At 46.2% G+C, this 22,348-nt stretch overlaps 2 protein-coding genes and 2 non-coding genes across 7 annotated transcripts; all 4 read right to left on the reverse strand.

Moving 5' to 3' along the window:
• Positions 1-10,342: 10,342 nt before the first annotated feature.
• On the reverse strand, positions 10,343-15,206 carry RASL11A (RAS like family 11 member A). 2 transcript variants are annotated; one of them, XM_085536335.1, is made up of 3 exons: positions 14,264-15,206; positions 11,300-11,436; positions 10,343-10,886 (listed from the first exon to the last, which is right to left on the reverse strand). In XM_085536335.1, the coding sequence occupies exon 3, from the start codon at positions 10,839-10,841 to the stop codon at positions 10,443-10,445; it is 399 nt and encodes a 132-aa protein (XP_085392461.1). In that variant the 5' UTR covers positions 10,842-10,886; positions 11,300-11,436; positions 14,264-15,206; the 3' UTR covers positions 10,343-10,442. The 2 variants fall into 2 exon arrangements, with proteins under 2 accessions (XP_085392461.1, XP_015707534.2); XM_015852048.3 differs by lacking the exon at positions 14,264-15,206 and adding an exon at positions 11,516-11,673.
• Positions 15,207-15,643: 437 nt separating this feature from the next.
• RPL21 (ribosomal protein L21) lies at positions 15,644-20,501 on the reverse strand. 3 transcript variants are annotated; one of them, XM_015852045.3, is made up of 6 exons: positions 20,476-20,501; positions 19,490-19,568; positions 18,900-18,961; positions 17,884-17,996; positions 16,937-17,087; positions 15,644-15,775 (listed from the first exon to the last, which is right to left on the reverse strand). In XM_015852045.3, the coding sequence occupies exons 2-6, from the start codon at positions 19,554-19,556 to the stop codon at positions 15,686-15,688; spliced, it is 483 nt and encodes a 160-aa protein (XP_015707531.1). In that variant the 5' UTR covers positions 19,557-19,568; positions 20,476-20,501; the 3' UTR covers positions 15,644-15,685. The 3 variants fall into 3 exon arrangements, with proteins under 3 accessions (XP_015707531.1, XP_085392463.1, XP_015707532.1); XM_085536337.1 differs by having other exon boundaries at positions 20,436-20,499; XM_015852046.3 differs by having other exon boundaries at positions 20,431-20,499.
• On the reverse strand, positions 17,690-17,822 carry LOC116652820 (small nucleolar RNA SNORA27). The gene has a single exon (XR_004306039.1). It is a non-coding gene; the product is annotated as a small nucleolar RNA SNORA27 (small nucleolar RNA).
• Positions 18,211-18,286, reverse strand: LOC116652808 (small nucleolar RNA SNORD102). Its single transcript, XR_004306027.1, has one exon. It is a non-coding gene; the product is annotated as a small nucleolar RNA SNORD102 (small nucleolar RNA).
• Positions 20,502-22,348: the final 1,847 nt, after the last annotated feature.

Genomic DNA, 22,348 nt, shown 5'->3' on the forward strand with positions numbered 1-22,348 from the left:
AATCAATGGGACACCTGCTTAGGTGCTGTGTGAGGAGTGATGCATCTCAGCTGCAGTGGATGGAGGATGAAGCCCAGGAAAAGATCCCGTCAAACTCAAAACATTACTTATAAATTAGAGGCCTCTCCAAAATCACAGGCTGCCAACAAACCAGACCAAGTCAGCCAAAACAGTTACTGCCTTTACTTTGCTATCAGTAAAGTAGAGAGAGTAATTGTGTGACTGCATCTCAAACACTGGAGTTGTTAGCAAACAACAAAGTAGTTCCATTTTAGTTCCCCACAATAAAGATCTTGCCACAGCACAGTAACAAAGAGGAAACATAGAAGCCACTTGGAAAAGAAAAACACTACAGCTTGAGTGAAGCCTTCATAGCACAGAGGACCATTTGAAATGAGGCTCCATGACCCAGGTAGAGAGGAGCAGCAGCTTGGTAACGCACAGCACTACAGCTCTATCCATCTCCACAAAGTCCAGGGTGCCCCAGAGATGTTTGCCACTGCCCTTCACCTGGATACCTCCTCTTGCAACACTAAGCATCTGCTTAGGTTTCCTTTCTTTTCCCGACTCCATCTTTTTAGTCCTTCCACTATAAGAAGGAGCACAGTGATGCTTTGCCCACCTCTGTGGCATGCTTTGGATGACTAAGAAGCAGAGTGTAATTTTATGGCTTCAAAGGTGAAGAGGGAAGGGCAGAGATATTGTACTTAAAGCTGTAATTGTGTGTAAAAGTACTTGCAAATATCAAAGCCACCTTTGGGAACAAACTGTGTAATGGCTTTTCTTGCTATATTCCATTTGTCCAGTACAACATAATGGCTAAATCAATGTAAAGTGTCATGTCTTTCTTTTTTCTGCTCTCCCTAGGGCTATTCTTTTCAGTTATGTTATGTTCTGCTTCGATCCCCAGAAAAATCAATGAACATTCAGCTGTTCTCAAAAAAAAGAAACACACAAACCCAACAAAAATAAAACTACCCACCAAAAAAGCCACACACAAAACCCATCAAGCTAAACAGTTAGAGCATTTTCTGTCATCTTGGTGTGGATTAAATAGCCCTTCTCTCCCTCATGTTGCCTCAGAGAGTGCCCTGCTCAGCAGGCTCTTCTGAAGTGAGCAACAGGATGACAACAGGTACAGACTTTGTGGTTCTAAAGACTTTTCTTGGATCTAATTCTTAACTGTAATCAGTTGATTTACACTGGTTGTCTCATAAAAGGGTCATAATAACTTTATTCTTTACTGTTCCCCCCCAAAAATAAAGGCTATTAAAAAAAAAAAAAAGCTGACCTAAGCATCCATGTTCTAACATCGAACAAAGAGCTGTTTGGATGTGGTGCTCAGGGATATGATTTAGCAGAGGGTTGTTAGAGTTAGGGTACTATGGTTAGGCTGCGGTTGGACTTGATGATCTTCAAGGTCTTTTCCAACCTGGGTAATTCTATGATTCTATGATCCTCTTTGTGACAAACTCTGACTTTCCTGTTTACTCTTACGTACGGCTGTGAACACAACAGAGGTGTTCGTGATGCAGTCAGTGACTGCAAGAAGACACAGCACATCTATCAGGCTGCACGTGGGAGTAATCTGAAAATAATACAAAATGAGAAAGCACATTAAGCGTAAAGCATAAATTTACCTTTGTCTGTACAAATATGAATCTTTGCAGAAGACACAGAAAATGTATCTGTAATAAAACTTTCATTTTGGAACGTAGGACTTCATGGCAGCTCTTATCTCCTGCGCAACTTTCTGTGCTTTGTAAAGGTCAGATACAGCAATTCAGCAAAATTATGCTTTTCCAGCAGGCTTGAGAAGTGTAAGATTTCTGCTCTTAAACAGAACAAATAGTAGAAATGATGCGATGCCATCAGAGCGCATCTCTGAGGAGTGTGTCATGGTCTCTGGGGTGAAGGCACTGCTCTGCATTGCAGCTCAGGGTCCAGCTTCTCAGCTAAGCAGACAGGGAGGCTGAACCCTGCTGGATGACCACAGCAATTCCCTACAGGTTTGGAAGGTACATGCTCTGATTTTACCAGCTCCAGAGTTCACTGGATGTTGGAAAGGCAAAACACCCATTTAGGAATGTCAGAAGCTCAACAGACATAAGATAAATGCAATGAACAGCACCTTCCCCAAAGCCCCTTCATCCACTCCTTTAACTACTTTTTCTGTGGGTTGTTTGGGAGATTTTGCTTGGAAACAGCAGCTGACAGGGTCAGGTTGGACAATTCTGTTCTTCCAGTTGCTCGCACTGCTCAGGAGAAGGGAAGGAAAGAAGCCAAATCCTCCAGCAGTGTGTGGGTATACGGGCAGATCAACTACATTATTACCCACATTAACACATGGCACGTTTGTGACAGCTCTGAGCACACACCATGCCCCAGCACCCTTGGTCTCACAGCACTGAATGCAGCACCGATGTGAGATGTGCTGGGGTGTGATGAGAGGAAAACAACGTGCAGCACCATTTTAAACAAAAACAGCAACAAAAAAGCTCTGTTTATCTGCAGCTGCTTGACAAGTGATGTCATCAAGAGTCTGTTTCACTGCTTTAAGTGGAAAATGTTTGTGCCAAGCAGCCTCCCTCAGTGCATGTGTAAGGATGCAATGCTGAGAATGGAAAGTGCCAGGAACTGGGCACACCCCCATGGCTGTGGTCACTGATGCCATCAGCAGCAGTTGCTCTTGGCAGCAAGTGATTCAGCAGAGGACAGCACAGAGGAGCTCCGGAACTGAAGATTTTCCTCAAACCACTCATCCTATGTGATGTCCTGGCAGGGTTCCTGTGGTGGGCAGATGAATAAAGAAATTAAGCTAGAGGACAAGTGATGTTCGCCTCTGCTGGGAAGCGGTAGTGAAATGGCCCACAGCAGTATTTCCCAGCTTATATCACTCCCTCTCCAGCTTCACCGGCTCAGCTGCACAACCAATGCTTCTGAAGGAAAAAGATAAACATCAGCCAGCACTTTGACTGTACTGGGAGGTGTGCAGGACAGTACAGGAAGGTCCAAGGGCAGCTGGCACTCACTAAACCCAGACATCACAGCTGAGCAGGTGTGACTTCGTGGAGGATGCCCCGATGACTCTGTGCAATCCTGGAGGCTCCTAAACACTGCCTTCTCCAAAGCCTTTCCCTCAGAAAGAGTAAGGGAGGGGTGACAAGAGGACAGGCACTTTGCTTTCCACTGTGGCAAGGCACCAGATCTACTGATTAGAGAGGCCTTACAGAGAGATGCTGGTGTATCCAAGTGCTGGGTGAACACCAAAGATGGGCAGTTTAATGGGAGAAAATGCTGGGCTTGGTATCTGGGGTGGCATAACTGAGTGTATGTAGCTCGGGGAGGGGCAGCTGGGGGTGAGGGAAAGGCTCTGCAGCAGAGGGCAGTGGGCATGGAATAGCCTGCACAGGGCAGTGGGCACAGCCCCGAGTGCTGGAGTTCAAGAAGTGTTTGGACAGTGCTCTCAGACACTGGAACTGGACTTGGGGTGGTCCCATTTGGAGCCGAGGGTTGGACTCAGTGACCCGGGGACCTTTCCTTTATGTACAGAAATGCTGCAGAAAGGAGAAAATGACCATGAGCCATCCTCCACCATTCAGACCTCTGCCTTCTCATCAGGGCAATGATTTAAAAATCATACGATTTGAAAAAGAAGCTGCGGTGTTCAAGGCTGCCTTCTCATTCTCTGAGCCTTGGGGTCACATTAGATCACAGCTCATCACTTATCTTTTCAAGCATGAAGGCTAGAACTGTTCCTTGAATGACAGCAGAGATTCATCTCTAGCGGGCAATGTTCCTAAGTAAAAGTTGCACCATGAGACTTACCCTGTGAACACAAAAATATGTAATGTTAGAAATAATTTAGAGAGGTGAATAAGGAAGAAAATCTGGCTTGCCTTTGCAGAGGCTTTTTGTAGAGGAAAACTGTATTTTATAAGGGGAATCTCGTATCTGCATTGTACGAGGGGAAACGGCCTCAAGTTGTGCCAGGGCAAGTTTAGGTTGGATATTAGGAAGAACTTCTTTACAGAAAGGGTAGTTAGGTACTGGAATAGGCTCCCCAGGGAGGTGGTTGAATCACCATCCCTGGATGTGTTTAAGAGCCATTTGGATGTTAGGGTACTGGTTAGGCTGCGGTTGGACTTGATGATCTTCAAGGTCTTTTCCAACCTGGGTAATTTCTATGGTTCTATGATTCTATGGTTTTTCTGAGAGCAGGCAGCAGTGGCTGCACGTTTTCACTGTGCAGGCAGGAGAGAGACTGCGAGTGTCTGTCAGTAATAAATCTCTCAGTCTGGCAGATAAATGCAGAGCTTATGGCCAGGAACAGAAAGGAAAAAACCACAAGGCATCTGAGTTTGCTTTCATTTTGGGCAAGCTTTCTGCCAAGGTTTTGCAGTTCTACAGCTTCTCTGGGACGAAAACAGGTGCTGACAAACTGCAGGAGGCCTCCCCACATTTATCAGTTTTAAATGTTGTTTACGTGCTATACGCTGTTTTACAACACAGTTACATCGTAAGGTCTGTAACTCTCTTGTTTGACTGCATCCCTATATACTACAGTGTTCCACCCAATGAAAGAGTCACCATCTTTCTCTCACATTTTGTAGTGTGCAAAATACCGGCTCAAAATGAGATCTCACCTTACCTGTGGTTTTACAGCAAGTTCAGAGTTTTCAATGGGAACTAAAACAAAACGTGGGACACCCACGTGTTAATACTTCCAGAAACTTCTTTAGAAGAGCTGTGAAGCTGCAGGTTGCACGAGGTCACCAAGGAATGTTAGAAGGTATGGAGCTTTTGGGGTTTGATTTGCACTTATCACATCTGGCCTGAGTTAACCAAGGCAGATACTATTGCCACATGTATTACTTGGGGTGGCAGCGAGCATCCAGATCCTTGGCTGCCTGACCTGCAGGAGGCTTGGGAAGGGAGGTAGTGAGGTGTTCATCCAGCTTTGCCAGTTTCAGAACAGCTCTCTTTGATGCCTTTTATTTTTTCTTGCTTGTTTGTTTTTTTGTTGGTATGCATTTCTAGACTAACCTTAATATTCTGGAGGGTGAGATCTTACGGGTGTGTTGGACTCCTCTTCCATAGTTATCTGTCCAGACTCTTTGAGAATATTTACAAGTTCTCAGCCAAAACCCCTGTGCTGCAGCTTAAATGTAAAGGACAGAAGACAGGTCCCAGGGGGAGAAGCTGAGCTGTGAAAATGCCTGAAGGCAGGAGCGTCAAGCTTGTGGCTCCCACAAATAAGGTGGGATCTGAGATGACAGATAAGCCCATCTGAAGGCTTGGGAGGCCAGAGAATAGTAACCATGGCTGAAAGCAGATTGCTTGTGTGTGTGTGTGAAAATGAGCACTTGTGAGAGGACGGTGCCCTTGTTTGCTTGTTGTGAATTGAAATGCAGAATGATTTTACAGCAAGCAGAATTATGGGAAAGCAACAAAAAGGAGAGTGCAAGCATTGATTATTTTATTCTGGGATGAAATCGGGGAGGCCACAGCCCTGTTGGAGCTAAGATTGGTGTGGACAAAGGGAAATATGAAGGGATGTTACAATGACAGCAGCAAGAGGAATTCTGGAGAAACTGCAAGTCTACTGATGTGTAGGAGAGACAACCCAATGGCAGATGATGAGCAAAAGACCAAAGTATTCAATGCCCTTCTTGCATAAGTGTTCATTGGCAAAGCCTCTTCATGCGTCCAAAATGAGTTGTGAAGGAGAGGGATGACAAACAGCAGGAGAAACAAGTGAGGGTCAACCAAGAGAAGCCACAAGTTATTCAGATCCATATGATCAGGTGGGATTCACCAAAGGATGCTGATGTGGCTGTATGGCTGCTGTCTGTCTTCAGTGACTTACAGGGACAGCTCGGACAACTGGATGCTGTGTAAAATCTCAGTAAGCAGAGGTTGGATGAATAAACTGTTGGATAAATGGAATGTTAGCTGGACCGCTAGGTCAAAGAATAGTAATCAACATTGTGATGGGCCATCTGGCTGCCAGTAATGAACAGAGGACCCTAGGGAATGACACGAGAGCTGATATTGTTCAGTATTTCTATCGGTCACCAAGCTGATGACACAGAGGACACTTTCAGTACATTTACAAATGATAACAGATTAGAAGAGATGACTTTCATCCCCATTTGGCAGAGCTGGTAGAGCTTCGCTCCAGAATGGCCTTGAGAAACTTGGGATCTAGTGACTGAATTAGCAAAATGGTAAAGACAAGGAGGGAACAAAAAGCAAAAGGTGGAATGCAGTGTTATGTGCATGGAAATGCCAGTTTCCTCCAGTAATTTCCCCTCACCATGCAAGAGGATGATGTAGGCAGCAAGACAGCTCATTGCCCAGGTTAAAATGACTCAGTTCTGCTTCAGATCTTGCATCTATTTCACCAGCTTTTGTATCTGAGCCTCCCACTAACAAAAGTAAATGGACTCTAACATCTTCTAAGCAAGATTGCTCAGAGATCCCTGAAAAAACCGAAAGATGGGGAAAAGAATTCCATGCATATTATGCATGAATTCTTGGAATTTTAGATATATTAGGCAATACCTCTATTTATTTATTGAAATTAGCCCTAATAGCATGCATATTTATTGTCTGCTGTTCCTTAGCATCTGGGCAAATCGAAGCAGACTGTTTCACTACAGAGACAGCGATTTTGCATATAAAATATGGGCAGTTTTACATCAGACTAATAACACTATTCCATTATTCAGAACCACAGTTAAAATTAGCAGGCATCTCAACAACCAGATGCATATTTTATCTTCAAGGTACAAGCCCAAATTAGCAGCAGCCTCTGCCTCCTACCAAAAGCCCACAATTCTCAGTAGGTTCATCTGTGACTTGAGACAGGCACACGAGACTCAGGCTACCTGATATATTAGTACCACCCTATTTTGGTTTTAGAGGTACTCCAGGCGTTATCCTCCATCTGTATCCATTTGCTCTATGTTGGAAAAGTACACACACCTCCAAACCTGACCTTATATGTAGCCTTTTAAGAAGAAATAAGTTCTGCACTCGCTGGTTCATATTTCAATGCAGATGCAGCCAAACCCACCTGTGGTGTTTTACCTGCCTGGGTTCACCCCAGAAGCACCAGCCATGTCCCAGTGCTGTCCTTAACAACACAACCTCTTTCTCCTCAGGCTGGCCAAGTGCTGGGCAGCCCTTATCACAGGGCAGGCACTGTATCTCAACATCACGCTAAATAAAAGCCGGCACCTTTATTCTTGTTGCATGAAAACCACAGAACGGTCCTTTAGCAGCTCTTTTCCTCCCAGGAACTGAGAGCAGCCCACCCCCTCTCATCCAAACCAGCCTGATCACATCCGTTCTGATGTGCCTGCAACACATCCCCAGCTGCTATGAATCCTAGGGGTTGCCGACGAAGTGCTGCTGTTGCTGTGATTTCTCCATTGTTTCTGCATTCCTTGGGCTCTTGCCAGTTCTGCCTCCCAGGATTAAGAAGCCATTGGGTCGTCTTCATTTTAGCAAAGATGTGAGTGGCAAATCTGCCTGCTGAGCGTGGTTCAGCTGAAACCTTGTTCCTAAAGGCTTCTGGAAGGCTTTGCAATAGAGGAGAACTTTTGCCTGATATGGGATTTGCTTGTGGTGGGCCTGGGGGCATCAGCTGCAGGGAGGGTGCTGTGATCCACCTGGAAAGCAGGGCTCAGCCTCCTGTTCCCATAGCTGAGCTGAGCTGATGCTGGCTTACCATTATGAGAGGGGATGTAATGTTTACAGGGACCGTTTGCAACCCAAGCTAAGGATGTTTTTAGTAATGGGAAAAGAGCCAAATATCTTATAAAAGAAATATTCCAGCTTGAAGAATTTATTACCACTTCCCAGTAACGTGGGCTGAACTATTAAATAACCTTGTGCAATTTCCTGGACAGATACATATTAATGGGAGTGTTGTGCATAGATCAAGGGTGAAATAGTGTTCACCAAGCCCAGACCCGTGGGCAAAGCCCTTTGGCCCAATGCTTACTCAGCAAAGGGCAGGAGATGCTGGGGGCCTGCATCAATTCACAGCACTGCATGCCATGAGGCCTCTGGATGATGGGTCGATATCATCAGTCCAGGGAGTGCTGCAATTATTGTGCCAACTTTTCTACATTGCTTTCTAGCTGTAAATGAAATATTGTTGGTCAGTGTGGCAGGTACTCAGTTTCTATGCCGTCCTTTTTCTCTTGTTGGCATGGTAAAATGGTTGTTTCTTTTTAGATAGGTGGAGAAAGGAAAGTGGATTAAGAGCAAGGCTGAGAATTGGTGGAGCTTTTTGGAAGCCTGATTAGGCTGCCATTCTGGAGATATCTCTGCTGAATGGTCCATACAAGCCTTGGCCACTTCTGCTCCTCAGCCAAAGCTGGCACTCAGCTCTTGCCTATGGGGTCAGAGTGGTACTTCTTGCCCATGGTCCTTCTCATCCATGATCCCTCACCAAAACACACCTTAGAAATACAGTGTGGATGTGCAGCACTGAACACCATATATTCCAGGAGGCAGCGAGGAACAGCTTGGATCCAGATTGCTGAACCAGGGCAGAAGGAAAGGGGAACCTCCACAAAGCTGTCTGTATGTAGTATCACCTTAGGGCTTGTGGCTCCTGAATGGAATCACACAGAGCAGGTTGGTGACATCAGATAGTTAAAAATTCTTCAAGTCTTAAGTGAAGTCTTAAAGCATTGATGGATGATTTCATTTCTGGGAGATAACTAGACAAAATAGCCCGACAGGTGGAGATGCTGATGTAGTAGCAGCCATAATAGTGCATGATGCCACCTCTGAAAACCCACTCATCCTTTCCTATCGGGGGAAATTGCTGTGACTCTGTTCCATTGTGGAGGCAGTGGGAGGAAGGAGACAGATTCATCCTTCCCAACTGTAGTGAGAGGCAGAAGTCTGTAGACAACACCCCGACTTTTAGCATATTATATGGACACATAAGTGCTCCTCCAATTTCAGGGCAGTGAAGTTCCCCTTCAGATTTCCCTATGAATGTGTGTCCTGACATCAATCCCACTAGGGCAGTGTCTTTCCCATTAAGCACATACCCTGCTACCTCCAAGCCCCCAGCTCAGAGTCCTGGACCTGGCAGAACACCTGCTATGGTGAATAAATCTTTCCAGTGTATTTCAAGAAGTGCTTTCACTCACTGTGTTTTTGGCTCTTCCTGTAATCAACTCAAGAGCTTCAGACCCACTTGGCATTCCCAGTTTAGGTCTGATGGTTGGACTAGATGATCCTTTAGGTCTTTTCCAACCTTGGTGATTCTATGATTCTATGACCCTGTATGTTTCGAGCTGCCTCCCTTCAGCCCTCCTGTTTCCTTTGTAGGGCCCACATTGCACACATGCACTGGGAAGGTTGCAGTGCTTGAGGCAATCAACCACTTCGCAGAGTTCTGTGTGTGTGCCCAGCAAACCTTCCCCTTCATGGATTGCTCCACTTCCACATTTTCCATTCAGCACGGAGCAGTTTTATTTTTACCAACACAACGCACATACTTCAGAGGCACATTTGAAGTGCAAAGCCCACGTTCTGTGCTTAGACAGCCAGCAAACTGTTACTGAAAAACACTCTGATCAGTGGAGGGCTTACGTAAAATCAGAGTGTATAGTCTGACCTGTTCCCAAATGGCTTAGGAAATAGTTCCGGGGAGGACAGATGTGATTCCCTCTAAATGAGCTATTTTCTCTAATGGAGCTCACACACCAGTCCCCCCAATTACATTTCTCCACTGAAAGCAGCAGCAATCCCATACACACCTCCACTGTGGATTGCTCAGCTTCAGCCCATGGTGATGTGTGGCAGAAACTCTTCCTGCTCAGCACTGGGGCCCAGGGCACTGCAGGATGGGTCTACAACGCCGCAGATCAGAAAGCAGCACGCTGCTAAATGCATGGCATTGCTCAGCTGATCGTAGGTGCAAGGAGGAAGAATGATGATAGCTGGAATTATTACAGGCAGTTTGATCTTTTCATGTTTAATACAGCTGGTTTCTTTTCTTTTCCTTTCTCCTCCAAAGGCCAGCTGAGCATTTTATATGAGTGCTCCCTCAGCACCGTTCCCATTGTACCAGCTGGAAACCAATGGCCAGAGCCACACTTGAGCAGAGTACAGCAGCCCATGAGAGAGCAGAACCAAACCTCCTGGCAAATGCAAATCCCCTTCTCTAAACATCTCCCTTCAGTTGCTATGCAGCGTTTTCTCTCTTTTACTTCTTTTTTTTTTTTTTCCCCTGTAAAAATAACCCATCACAAACAAAAGAGAAGAAGGAAACCGCGCGCTCCAACATATTTACATCCACACTGCATTGGCATTAGTACAAAAATAAAGATTTTTATTCTATTTTATTCACTAGCTTACAAAAATATAAAGTCTATGGCATCCCCCCCCAGGTCTTGGCGGCAGCTCTATTTGACTCTGGGTGACAGCGCCTGCTTGAAGCGTCTCTTCAGGTCCTGCATGTTGGGGGAGCGCGGCCGTGGGATGCTGCTCGGTCGGCGGCGCTCGGCGTGCTGCAGTTTGCTGACCTCCCGGCACAGGTATTGGAACACTTCGCAGACGCCCTGCGAGCTCTCACTGGTAGAGATCTCCAAGAAGAGGCTGCCCAGTTCGTTGGCCAACTGCAGCCCCTCTTTGGCCTGCACCTGTCTGGCGTGGAGGAGGTCTGCTTTGTTCCCCACCACGACGATGGGGATCCGGGCGTCGGGGTGGAGCTGACGGATGTGCTGGTGGAGGGGACGGACCGCCTGGTAGCTGCCGGGGTCTGTGATGGAGTAGACCACGAGGAAGCCCTCTGCCCACTTCATGCACCTCGACAGCGCGTCCGGTGCCTGCACGCAGTCCTCCTGCACCTGTAAAGGGACACAGCCGGGGCTTGGCATGGGACTTGCGTGGGGCTGGGAGCACCCGGCCCAGCACAGAGCCCCGCTAAAGGGGTTGAGCTGCGTCCTGGGGGACTCGACCCAGCTGTTTCCTTTTTAGGCAACAGAGGTTTATGAACCCAGCTCTTGAGTGGCAGAGAATGGATCGAGGTTGAGCAAAGCACAACGTGGGGCATCCCTTGAGCACAGTGAGGCTCAGTGGAAAGCAGGAAAAAGGGTTGAGAGCTAAATGTGCCCAAAACATGGCTTTGAAACCCTGTACAATTCAAGCTGTACAACCCGGCCAGTGGGGACGATCACTGGGAGCCTTTGTGACCCCACCCCAAAGATTTTCGACCCCTCGCTCCCCACTCCTCGCGGTTCTGGGCCGGAGCCGCCCGTACCTGGAGACAACCCGGCGTGTCCTGGATGTGCACAGCCACCTGCTCCCCGTCCAGCCGCACCAGGCGAGAGTACAGGCTGCCCGTGTTGGGCTCGTAGTCCCCGATGAAACGCTTGGTCAGGAACCGCACGATCAGCGCTGAAACAGAGCGGCCGCGTTAGGACGGAGGGGCAGGGAGGCAGCAGGGCGGACGGAGGGACGGACAGCCCGCACTCACCGCTCTTGCCGACGCCGCGGGCCCCCAGCACTGCCAGCCGCAGCTCGGCGCCGGGCGGCCCCGGGGAGCACTCGGCGATGGGCGCCAGCAGGAAGGGCTGGGACATCCCCGGCAGGCGCATGGGGCCCGGCTCAGCCCGGCTCGGCTCGGTAGCGCCCGGCTCGGCCCCCGCCGCCCGCTTTTAAAGGCTCCGCCGGCACCGCCCCGCAGCCGCCCCCGGCAGCACCGCGCCGCCCACCGCCTCCCGCAGCACCCGGCGCTGAGCGCTGCCGGCACATCCCGGTGGCGCCCGGTGGGTGCGGAGCCCAAGGATGCTGGAGAAGCCTGGGCGGCGATGTGGCCCGCAGGGGAGGGGCAGCTTTGGGGTCTGGAGGGGTTTGCAAGGTGTGGATCCAGCCCAAAACGCACCAACGGGGTCACAGAATCATAGCATCTTGAATTGGAAGGGATTCACTAGGATCATCGAGTTCAGCTCCTGGTTCCCGTAGGTCATGCATTATGTGTCAGCTCTGCAGCTGGGCTCGAGTCATTGGACAAGGGAAATGATAGTCTTTTATGTCAGTTGTGCATCTGGACGCAGCCCCCTGGGGTCAAAATCCCAAAGCCTGAAGTCACAGAATCACAGAACTGTAGGGGTTGGAAGGGACCTCTAGAGATCATTGAGTCCAACCCCCAAGTCCCAGCTCGCTGATCAGAAACCAGCTTCAACCACTGCACTTGTCCCTGGGGTTTGAAGCCCTTTGCTTTTCTGAAGGGAAATAGTTCCCAAGGAAAGTTGATCCCCCCCAGGCCCGAGCTCACAGCCCAACAGCTAAAGCAGCCTCGAATCCAACAGCCCAAGTCCCTATGTAAACCACTGCCTTGGGATCCCCAACACCATCCCCACAACAGGATGCTTTGCAAGCATAGCAGTCTCGACGAGTTGAATAGTTCATTCAAGGGATGCTTTATTTTTACTGTTAGAGAGAACACAAGCCAGCAGGATACAGCACAGAGGATGGCACTCTCCATCACATGCCAGTCACACCAACAGGCCACCCCAAAGCCACATTCTACCCCACTTAAATTCTCCCTTTGAGGCTCAGAAACTCTGTTAGAATGCCACTGTTCTGTTCTGAAGGGCTGTGTGTGATTCCCAACAGTTAACACCATAAATTAAAGCAGTGTCTGTGCAAGTTTGTTATTGTTTATATTACTCCAGTGTCCAAGAACCCCTGCAGGACCATCAAGGCCATTTTTAGCCACAGAAACTGATTGCTTCTGAAATCTCTCCATCAACACACCTCATCGTGCAGTTTCCCTTTCATAAACAAGGTTTCTCCTCTATCACTAAAAGCTTTTGGTTTCCAGCGGTTCAGGCTATTGTCATCTGCTCCCATTGTCATGCACCACCACTTCTCTTTGGCCTTGTACAAACACAGACTATTTTTAAACATTTCTTTATAAGAGAGCTATCAGGGTACATCCAGCGTGCCCTTGAAAGAACAGCATTAAAACGAGTCTATTCCAAGCAGATGATTGCCAGGCGCTGAGCTGTGAGAGCAGCAGCACTAAACATCATCCCCAAAACTTGAGCTCCTCTTGCTCCTGGGCAGCTGCAGAGCTCATGGTGTCCTGCCTGATGCTGCACCCTGAAGGTCAAAGGATGAGTCACACACTGATGTGACTGCACAAACCAAGACAACACACACCATGAAGCAACTCCTCGCCATGGCCAAAGCCATATGGGCTCAGGTTGCTCACACAGCAGCTCAGACCAGTAATGCCTGCAGATCTATTGACACATGGGCTTCAAAGCCATCCCAAGGAGTCTCAATTCTCAGCTGCAAGCCCTACTTGGCAGCACTAGTCTGTACTTTAACCTGCTCCACACAGATGTCTAAAACGTACCACTTTCAATCCATCCTCCTCTGGAAGAACAGGAACAAGCATCTGATTTCTTCAGAGAGAAGGAAAGGCTCCTTGAGAGGAGAAAATGTCTTAAATCCAAGCGTATGAGTCATACAAATATTTGTTTGGGACCTCGACTGCCTCCCATACCACCAACCCTACAGTCTCTGTAAGGTCTTTTTGTATTATATCACTCAGTCCAAGTTGCATTCCCACCTCAAGGTCCAATGACTTCTAGCCTTAAGCACCTTCAGGGAAAGAAACCAAGGGCTTCACCCAAAGCTTGGCAGTCTGCAGGCTCCTGAGGTGTATGGATGGGAACCACGTCCCTGGACAGGGCTTGAGCCAGGACAGTTATGACTACATGAAACCTACAAGCTGCAACTTGAGCCTTAAAACAGACACATTCTCTGCCAGCTGTGGCCATTCCAACACAGCACCATGCAGGACACCATCCTTCAGATGATGATGCCAAGAAATGGATTGTATCAAGGACAACACAACACACGTCAGCACTTTCCTTCGATCAGATTCAACAGGACGACTACAGAAACAACTGTTGTTATGTCCTTGTGGCAGCTGCCTACCTGCCTACCCCAGGAACAGGTGTCTGCATTTTCCTCGCTCCCCAGGCAGATTCTCCCCCTCAGCCCTTTCTGCCCTTTCACGGAATCCCTCCCACTCACACACATTACCATGCACTAACACAGCATACACAGCCCACAGGAAAGCTCCGATCTTGGCCTGAGTGATGCACTAAAAGACTAAGGTGACAGCTCAGGTCTTCCTGCCTCTCTTTTGGGTATCCAACAGAAGGGAACCAGCTGCAGCAGTTCATTAAGAACTGGGACACCTCACCTCTCCATTAGGCTGCCTGGAATACGCAGCGCCACATTGAAGTGTAACAGCTTGTGCTGACCACGAGCACTCCTCTCCACATGTTAAACCAGGGTAATGTGACCACCAGCTCCACAATGGCAAGTCTGAATTGCCTGCAAAACTGAAATCGCACAATTATCAAAGAAATCTACAGCTTTGCTTTCTTCTCCAGAAAGTTCTCCAAAATCATTGTGGAATAGAACAACATTCACTGCAATCTGTTATGATAAGCTATAGCTGTGTGATAAGCTGTAGCTGGCACATGCTCTCACATATGGCCTCTGCATCCTGTCGACTCCTATTCCTTCAAGCTGCTGAAAAAAAATTCAGAAGTTTAATACTACCCAACACTTTGGGTTGATAATGTTCCCATCAGGATGCTACAGCAAATCCACTCCAGCCCTGGCAGTAAAGTATAAAATAACTTGCACAAGCACGAACTGGGAGGAAAACAGATGGATATATCATCCCCAAGGAGCATTTCCATTAATGTATCCTATTTAACTCTTATACAGACACAAAGCCTAATGGAAAATGCCCACCTTACAAGTTCAGCATTTCTTTTAATTACTGTGGAAGCTGCCAAGCCAAATAAGCTGATAACGGACTACAATTTAATATATACATCTAACTGCTCCAAGACAAATGTGTTTGTGCCTAAAAGCCGAGTGCATAAAGCAGCAAGAGTTGGGAAGTCTTGCCTGCTTCCCCAATTTTTCCTTGGTATTAAACTGAGGCCCTTCAGCCAAAAGCTTCTGTTGATGATACCAGCAATCCACTATGTTTTACCATGAAAAAAATTAAACCCTGAAGAGACATCGCACAGTTCTTGCTATTTGCTCTCAGTTCGCCGGTGAAATTATTCCATGTCCTCTCATATTACCTCACCAGGTAATCAAAGGAGGATGATCATCATTGAGCAATAGCAAATGTCAGCAACCCAAGGTTCAAGGTCTACATATAAATGACTAAACTGATGAGCAAAAGGCACCAATGTTTTTAACATCCAAGCACTATGTAATGCAGGCTGAAGAAATAAGCTCAGAATAAGTTTTCTAAGAATCTGTTTAAAAAAAGAATCATGGAATCATAGAATTAGCCAGGCTGGAAAAGACCCTGAAGATCATCAAGTCCAACCGCAGCCTAACCAGTACCCTAACTCTAACAACCCTCCACTAAATCATATCCCTGAGCACCACATCCAAACGGCTCTTAAACACATCCAGGGATGGCGATTCAACCACCTCCCTGGGCAGCCTATTCCAGTACTTAACTACCCTTTCTGTAAAGAAGTTCTTCCTAATATCCAACTTAAGCTTGCCCCCTGAAAGACTTCAAAGGAATCACAATCACATACACTTGTCCAAAAACCAGAGCTTTAATTTATTTTTCAGACGTGTATTACGCCATGAATTCATAGGGAATCGGCTCCAGCAGCTCTGGATCCTTCCCGTTAGTCCTCACGAAGTGTGCTTCTCTTGGCGGAGCAGGCTGTAAACAGAAACAGAAAGAATTTAGGGCACAAAAGCTCAAAAGAAACCTTACATTAAATTTAAGTCAACAAAATTTAATGTATTATCTTACAAACATCACAGCAATTTTATCATTTCTGGTCTCTCTAAAATCTGCTTAAAAGGTTAACTGCATAAAAAGGAATCTGCTCTAAGATTTGACTTACTGCTGAATGAGGACAAATACAATTCAGACTCTGTGAATTACTAATCCAAGTCAACAGAAAGTACCCTGTAGTTGCAGAAGCAACAGCTATTACCTTCTCTCTGAAGTCTATTTGTTCAGTTTTAACAGTTTCTGTTACAGCTAAATTCAACTAAACCAAAGACAACATCACTCCTAGAAATCGGCCACAGCTTCTGCTGCTGATTAGCAACCCTCAAGTAGAGAGGCCTGAACAGGAAGCATCACCCTTTGCTCACAGCCAAGGGCATCATTTTCATCCAGGAACAGTGCAGTTCTGTTCTGCCAACAAGCCTATCAGACAGCTCAGATGGAGACACACTGCATGCTGTCACTCTACTCTAAAAGAAGAAGGAACCTCCTACAAAAGGAATAGAAACAAGTGAGGGTGGTTACAGACACCTCCAACACCATCTGCCATAGACCTGCATTTCAGCTCCATTAACACTTTTTGTTGGAGGTGGTTTATTTTTTAAGCAGACAAAAAGTTTTGTTTACGGCACAATGCTTTGTTGTTGTGGAAGTGAACATTTAGAATCATAGAATTACCCAGGTTGGAAAAGACCTTGAAGATCATCAAGTCCAACTGCAGCCTAACCATAGTACCCTAACTCTAAAAACCCTACACTAAATCATATCCCTGAGCACCACATCCAAACGGATCTTAAACACATCCAGGGATGTTGATTCAACCACCTCCCTGGGCAGCCTATTCCAGTACCTAACTACCCTTTCTGTAAAGAAGTTCTTCCTAATATCCAACCTAAACTCGCCCTGGCACAACTTGAGGCCATTTCCCCTCATCCTGTCACTTGTCTCCAGTGAGAAGAATTCAGAGAAGAATTTCAGGCAATTGATTTGTTTCTAGGTGGTTTCCAGGTCTCATGCCTTGTTTTGCTTTCGTTCCTCTTTAGCCAATTGCATCAAAAATGTTATCAACTACATTAAATATATTACCTGGCGTTTCAGCTGAACCCAAATGCCTTTTTCTTTTGCTTCCTTCTTCTTCTTTTCGTTCTCCTTCACACGCTGCAAAAAGCTGTCTCTGCTCTTGGAATGTTTAATGTGCTCAATACGCACATTAATTCTCTTGGCAAGAATCTTACCCCTGCAAAAAAAGTATCCGGTTTTAATTTAGTGCACTTGAAAAACAGCAATTCCTAAGCTAGTTTTATGGCATTTATGTAAGTAATTCTATAAGCTCAACCACACATCATTATTTGTCAAATGGCAATACAGAATACACTGAAGCAGATGTAAACTGGATAGTATATATGCAAGTGAAATCTTACTGATATACAATAACATGCTGCTCACCATTTAGGATTAAGTTGCTGGAGAACAAGTAACCTTATGCTGATACTATGATACTGTTACCACTGTGCTTCAGTCCCAACGGAAAGAAAAAAAAAGTATCTTTTTCTGATAAAACTGTGTGAAAATCAGATGAATACACAAAGAATCACAGAATTGTAGGGGTTGGAAGGGACCTCTAGAGATCATTGAGTCCAACCCCCCTGCCAAAGCAGGTTCCCTACACCAGGTCACACAGGTAGGTGTCCAGGTGGGTCTTGAATATCTCCAGAGAAGGAGACTTCACCACCTCCCTGGGATAAGGCCACAAAATATTATTTGCAACAGTCTTCAGCATAAATGTGAGTCAGGTGAAAATCCTCATTACGTCATTAAGCGCTGCTCAGAAGAATAAAGAACTGTTTCCTCTGACAGGATCCAAGACAAATGACAACCATTTGCTTGGGTTTTAAAAGGACGGATACTTTACCCACCTTGAATGACCAATCAAGACAAAAATGTGTCTAACTGGCAAAGTGAAAGGAGGGTGTCATTACACATCAACACTGCCCAGAACAAAACTTTTTGTACTAAGAATTTTTGTTACTTACTTAACCTTCTTGTTAACAATAACACCCACAGCGTGTTGAGTAACATTATACACCCTTCCAGTCTTGCCATGGTAACACTTGTGAGGCATACCTTGCTGAACTGTACCCATACCCTGTTAAAACAAGAATGAAGGCAGAGCTTTACAAGCTTTAGCTTAAAAACATTAAAGCAATGTCAGGGGCTTTTCTTTCACAAGCTATTTAAAACACAAACATCAAATTATTCAAGACTTATTTAAAAGCCTTCCTTTTTTGTTCATACCTTTGAATTTATAGCTACACCTGTTACACCTATAAACTATTATATTCTGCTGTGATCATTCCAGTAGCTTTCAGTGCCGGTGAAATGATTTGATCACTTTGCTTTCAGCAAGCAATCAGAGGAGACAATCATCATCAAGCTCCAGAACGTCAAGAAGCAGTAATTTTGAATGGCATAGTTCTGCAAGAGTCAACCCCATAGATTACATGCCAACTTCTTTGTGGCTGTAATAATATAACTTGGTGTTTCAAACTGAAACTAAAGGATTCAACAGAGCAGGAGCTCTCAGCAAAACACTTTCAGAGCTAACACAACAAACTGCTGAAAGTATAGGGCATGTCATTTAAAATCAACTGGAAAATAAATAATGGGAAAGATACTGCATAAATTATGCACCTTCAACTATGGCTCTTCTCAACAGCACATGAAAATCAGGAAAATTGATTAACTATGAGAATGACAGCTGTGCAAGCAATGCAACAACCCAAGTATCAGACATGCCATACTTCACTCACCCTTTTTCAGCTCAACTGATAGTTCATAGTCTAATATATATTACACATATAAAAACATGCGACACTGCAGCATTAATATGGCTCAACAGCATTGTTGCTCCAGTACTGTCTCAAAAGAGGGTACTTGCATTAAGACACATGACACAAATAACAGAGACTACCACAAAAAATAAATAACACCTAGAAATGGGAAGTGATGACACTCATTATTTCTCATTACACTGCAACACAGAAAGTACCTTGATATCAACTATATCGCCTTTCTTGTAGATGCGCATGTAGGTAGCCAGAGGGACAACTCCTGTGGGGAGAAACAGATGTAGATACTATGAAGCTCACATTTCACACTCAAAAACAGGAGAGGAAAAGAGAAAACAGATCACAAACTCAAAATTAGAAGTCAAGAAGGTAAAACAGAAATCAGGCTTCTTTTAAGCCTTACCTCTTTTCTTACCTCTATTGCCTCTTCATACATTTCAAATGGAAAAAAATTATTAAAAGTCAAGCTGAATAAAAACTACAGCTTTACACCTATTTACTATATCACAAAGCTGCTATCACGGCTCATTGCTAAGAGGCAAGCTGCACATTTTAAGTAAGAATGAATTGTTAGGTGCTTTCTTCACCATCAAATTCATTTCCAAGTGATGACTGAACCACTGCTTGATCTCAAAACACTTAATACATACACTGTAAGAGCAGTTTACTTGCATATCTTTCTGTGGGCTTTGGTCTGAATGGTCAGATACCCTTTGTCATAATCTGGCAGTTCTATGGGACTGCTGACACCCGACAGGTCAGTACCATTGCTCTCACTACATGTACTCACCATGTTTGCGAAAGGGCCTCGAGAACATATAACGAGTTCCCCTCCTCTTTCCCTTTGTGTTCGTCATTTTGGCGGATTACTGTAAAAATGAATACAAATTAATCAGGACGACTGGTTCATTCACTAAAAACACGACCAAACGTGCTTCCGCGTATCCAGCTTTAAGTGCTCTCATTTTGATTTGTGCCACTTGTCCCAGTATCATCTGAACTAGAAGGAAGCCTTAAAGGCCACAAGCTCCAACCCTCCTGCAGTGATCACAACCACTTACAGCTCTTTGAGTGGCTCCAGGGACAGGACACCCACCACCTCTCTGGGTAACCCCAGTACCTCACCATTACAGAATCACAGAATGACCGGGTTGGAAGGGACCTCAAGGATCATGTAGTTCCAACCCCCTGCCTGGCAGGGCCACCAAACATACACATTTACTAGATCAGGTTGCCCAGGGCCCCGTCCAACCTGGTCTTGAACACCTCCAAGGACGGGGCATCCACAACCTCCCTGGGCAGCCTGTTCCAGGGCCTAACCACTCTCCTAGTGAAGAACTTCCCCCTAACATCCAACCTAAATCTTTCTTCTTTTAACTTAAAATCATTTCCTCGTTCTTACAATAAAAGCCTTTTTCCTTAGCATCCAACCCAGTGCTCCCATTTTAGTTTGAAACCGCTTTCCCTCTTCCATTCGCAACAGGCCCCGTTGAAGAGAGTCTATCTGCTTCCATTTTATAGCCCTTCTAACCCTCCTTCCCCCCCCCACAGCCTCCCGGCCCGGCCGCCTCACACCGAGCCCTGCAGGCCGCGGCCTCCCACACCCCCAGCGATCCCCACCGTAGGGCTTTGCCGTCCCCACACCGAGCCAACCAGCCACCCCACCGCCACCACAGCCCCTCCATCCCCTCTATCCGCTTTCCCGTCGCCTCCCCGGAGCCGCGCAGCCACCTGACCGCGGCCCCCACGCTTCAGCGCGGCTCTGCCCGCACTCACAAGATGGCGGCGCGGGCCGAAAGGAGGAAGGCGGGGCCGCGGCCGCCCTTAACAGCGGGGCCTCGGCGGAGCTGCCCGCTCCGCGCCTGACTGCAAGCTGAGGAGGGCTGCCCGCTGTTATCGCCTGTGCGGGGCGATAAGCGGGTGTTACTTAAAGCAATAGATTACAGTATATTTGATCCCCTTACTGACATCACAGTTATTCCGTAGCCGTCCTGCAAAACGCCCTTGCTGTTAATATTTACAGCGAGTTTCATACTCATGGCCCGCAATGGGTGAGGTGCGCTGTCAGGTTCTGCCTGCAGGACTAGATGGAGGAGCGTGTTGTGACACAGCACGGCCCCGTCTGTGCAGCAGCCCTATTAAACTGTTGTAGTTGGACATACACAGACTGTATTCCAGCTCCACGCTGTAAAAAAGAAGCCCTAACCTGCTATCTCTGATACCTACGCAAGGGAAATCTGTATCATTCAATAAGCATTCAGCCCAGGTGCCGGGAAATGCTCCCAGGTTTGGAGGAAGCCTGAACAGCTCTTGGGTGAATAAAGGTATCGGTGACAGAGAGATGACATCAAACAGAACATAGACAGCAGGCAAACAGACATAGCAGAAACCTATGGCTCTGTATCTTGACTGCAAATGGTCCCCACACCGCCCTGACTCATCACCAAAGAAACCTAGCCTGACCTGCACTAGGTCAAACTGCAATTGTAAGATGCTAATTCCAGCTTCTCCTACACTGTACATTAAGAAGCTGGTTCTGCTTGAGAAACGCAGCAACCTCAAGATCAGGATGAACACAAATGGCAACGCCCAGCTTAGCATGAAGATCTGAAATCCCATGAAGATCCCAGGCTGGTGCTCTACCCATTGTTGTACCTTGGAAATCTCACTACATGCTGATGAGGCTGAATTCCTGGCCTTGTCTCGTTGACTTGGAGGTGGAGCAAATTGCAAAAGTGCTGGGGAAAGGAGCTTGAAAGGTAGGAGCCATTCAAAGTGAGGGGTGTGGAGACTAAATAACCATGACTTTATGTTTCAAAGGCATTTTCAGGAACCGAGTCCCCATGGCCAGGATTCTGGTATCTTCTTTGGGAGACTCCCATTTTCCTGCCATCTGCCTGGACAACAGCTCTATCTAAAGAATAAATGAGCTATGATGATTCTGCTTGTGGGGTTGCCAGGAAATCTCCACTGAATTTCGACATGCATGGTGGGACCTAGCTTGTTCTTAATCTCAGAGGACCAAATGGTACGAAGATCTGGAGCGTGACATTCATTTCTGTGAGGTTATTCATTAGAGATGTGTAAGGAATTTAAATAAATGAGAGTTTGTGAAGTGCTTTGATTTGAAAAATATATTCCCCTTCAGTCGAGTGTAGATTTCCCACGTGTCTCACATCACAAATTCTTTATATGAAAAAGAAATGAATCAGAAAACAAACAAAAACAGCCAATTATGGCTGGAGCAAAAATAAAATAAAATAAAATAACCGAGATCAGGTGTGAAATAAAGAATATTGAAATCTGCAGTTCTAATGTGATGGCAAGGCAAAACCAAGAGTTGAAATGGGAAATCAAGATTATGAAATTGATTGTTTAAGCACATAGCAGGCTCCCATCCACAGAAGTGCTGTGTTTACCTTGCACTATTGATCAAAACGTTACTGTTCAAAGTTATGTGTAAGTGCTGAAGTTGATCCTGTCATTCTAGTGCTCTCTCCTTTCAAAAAGTTCCTCTTATGTGGCATCTCAAGGTCATACTTCTGTTCCCTCTCATAGGTCTCTTTACCACCTCATTGATTCTAGTTCTAACAGCCTTCTAATTTCTAGTAATCTGTCTAGCTGCTCCACGAAACCCACTCTGCAAATA

This window comes from Coturnix japonica, chromosome 1 (genome assembly GCF_054131305.1).
Source record: "Coturnix japonica strain WE chromosome 1, WE-NBRP24, whole genome shotgun sequence".
In the NCBI taxonomy this organism is placed as follows: domain Eukaryota; kingdom Metazoa; phylum Chordata; class Aves; order Galliformes; family Phasianidae; genus Coturnix; species Coturnix japonica.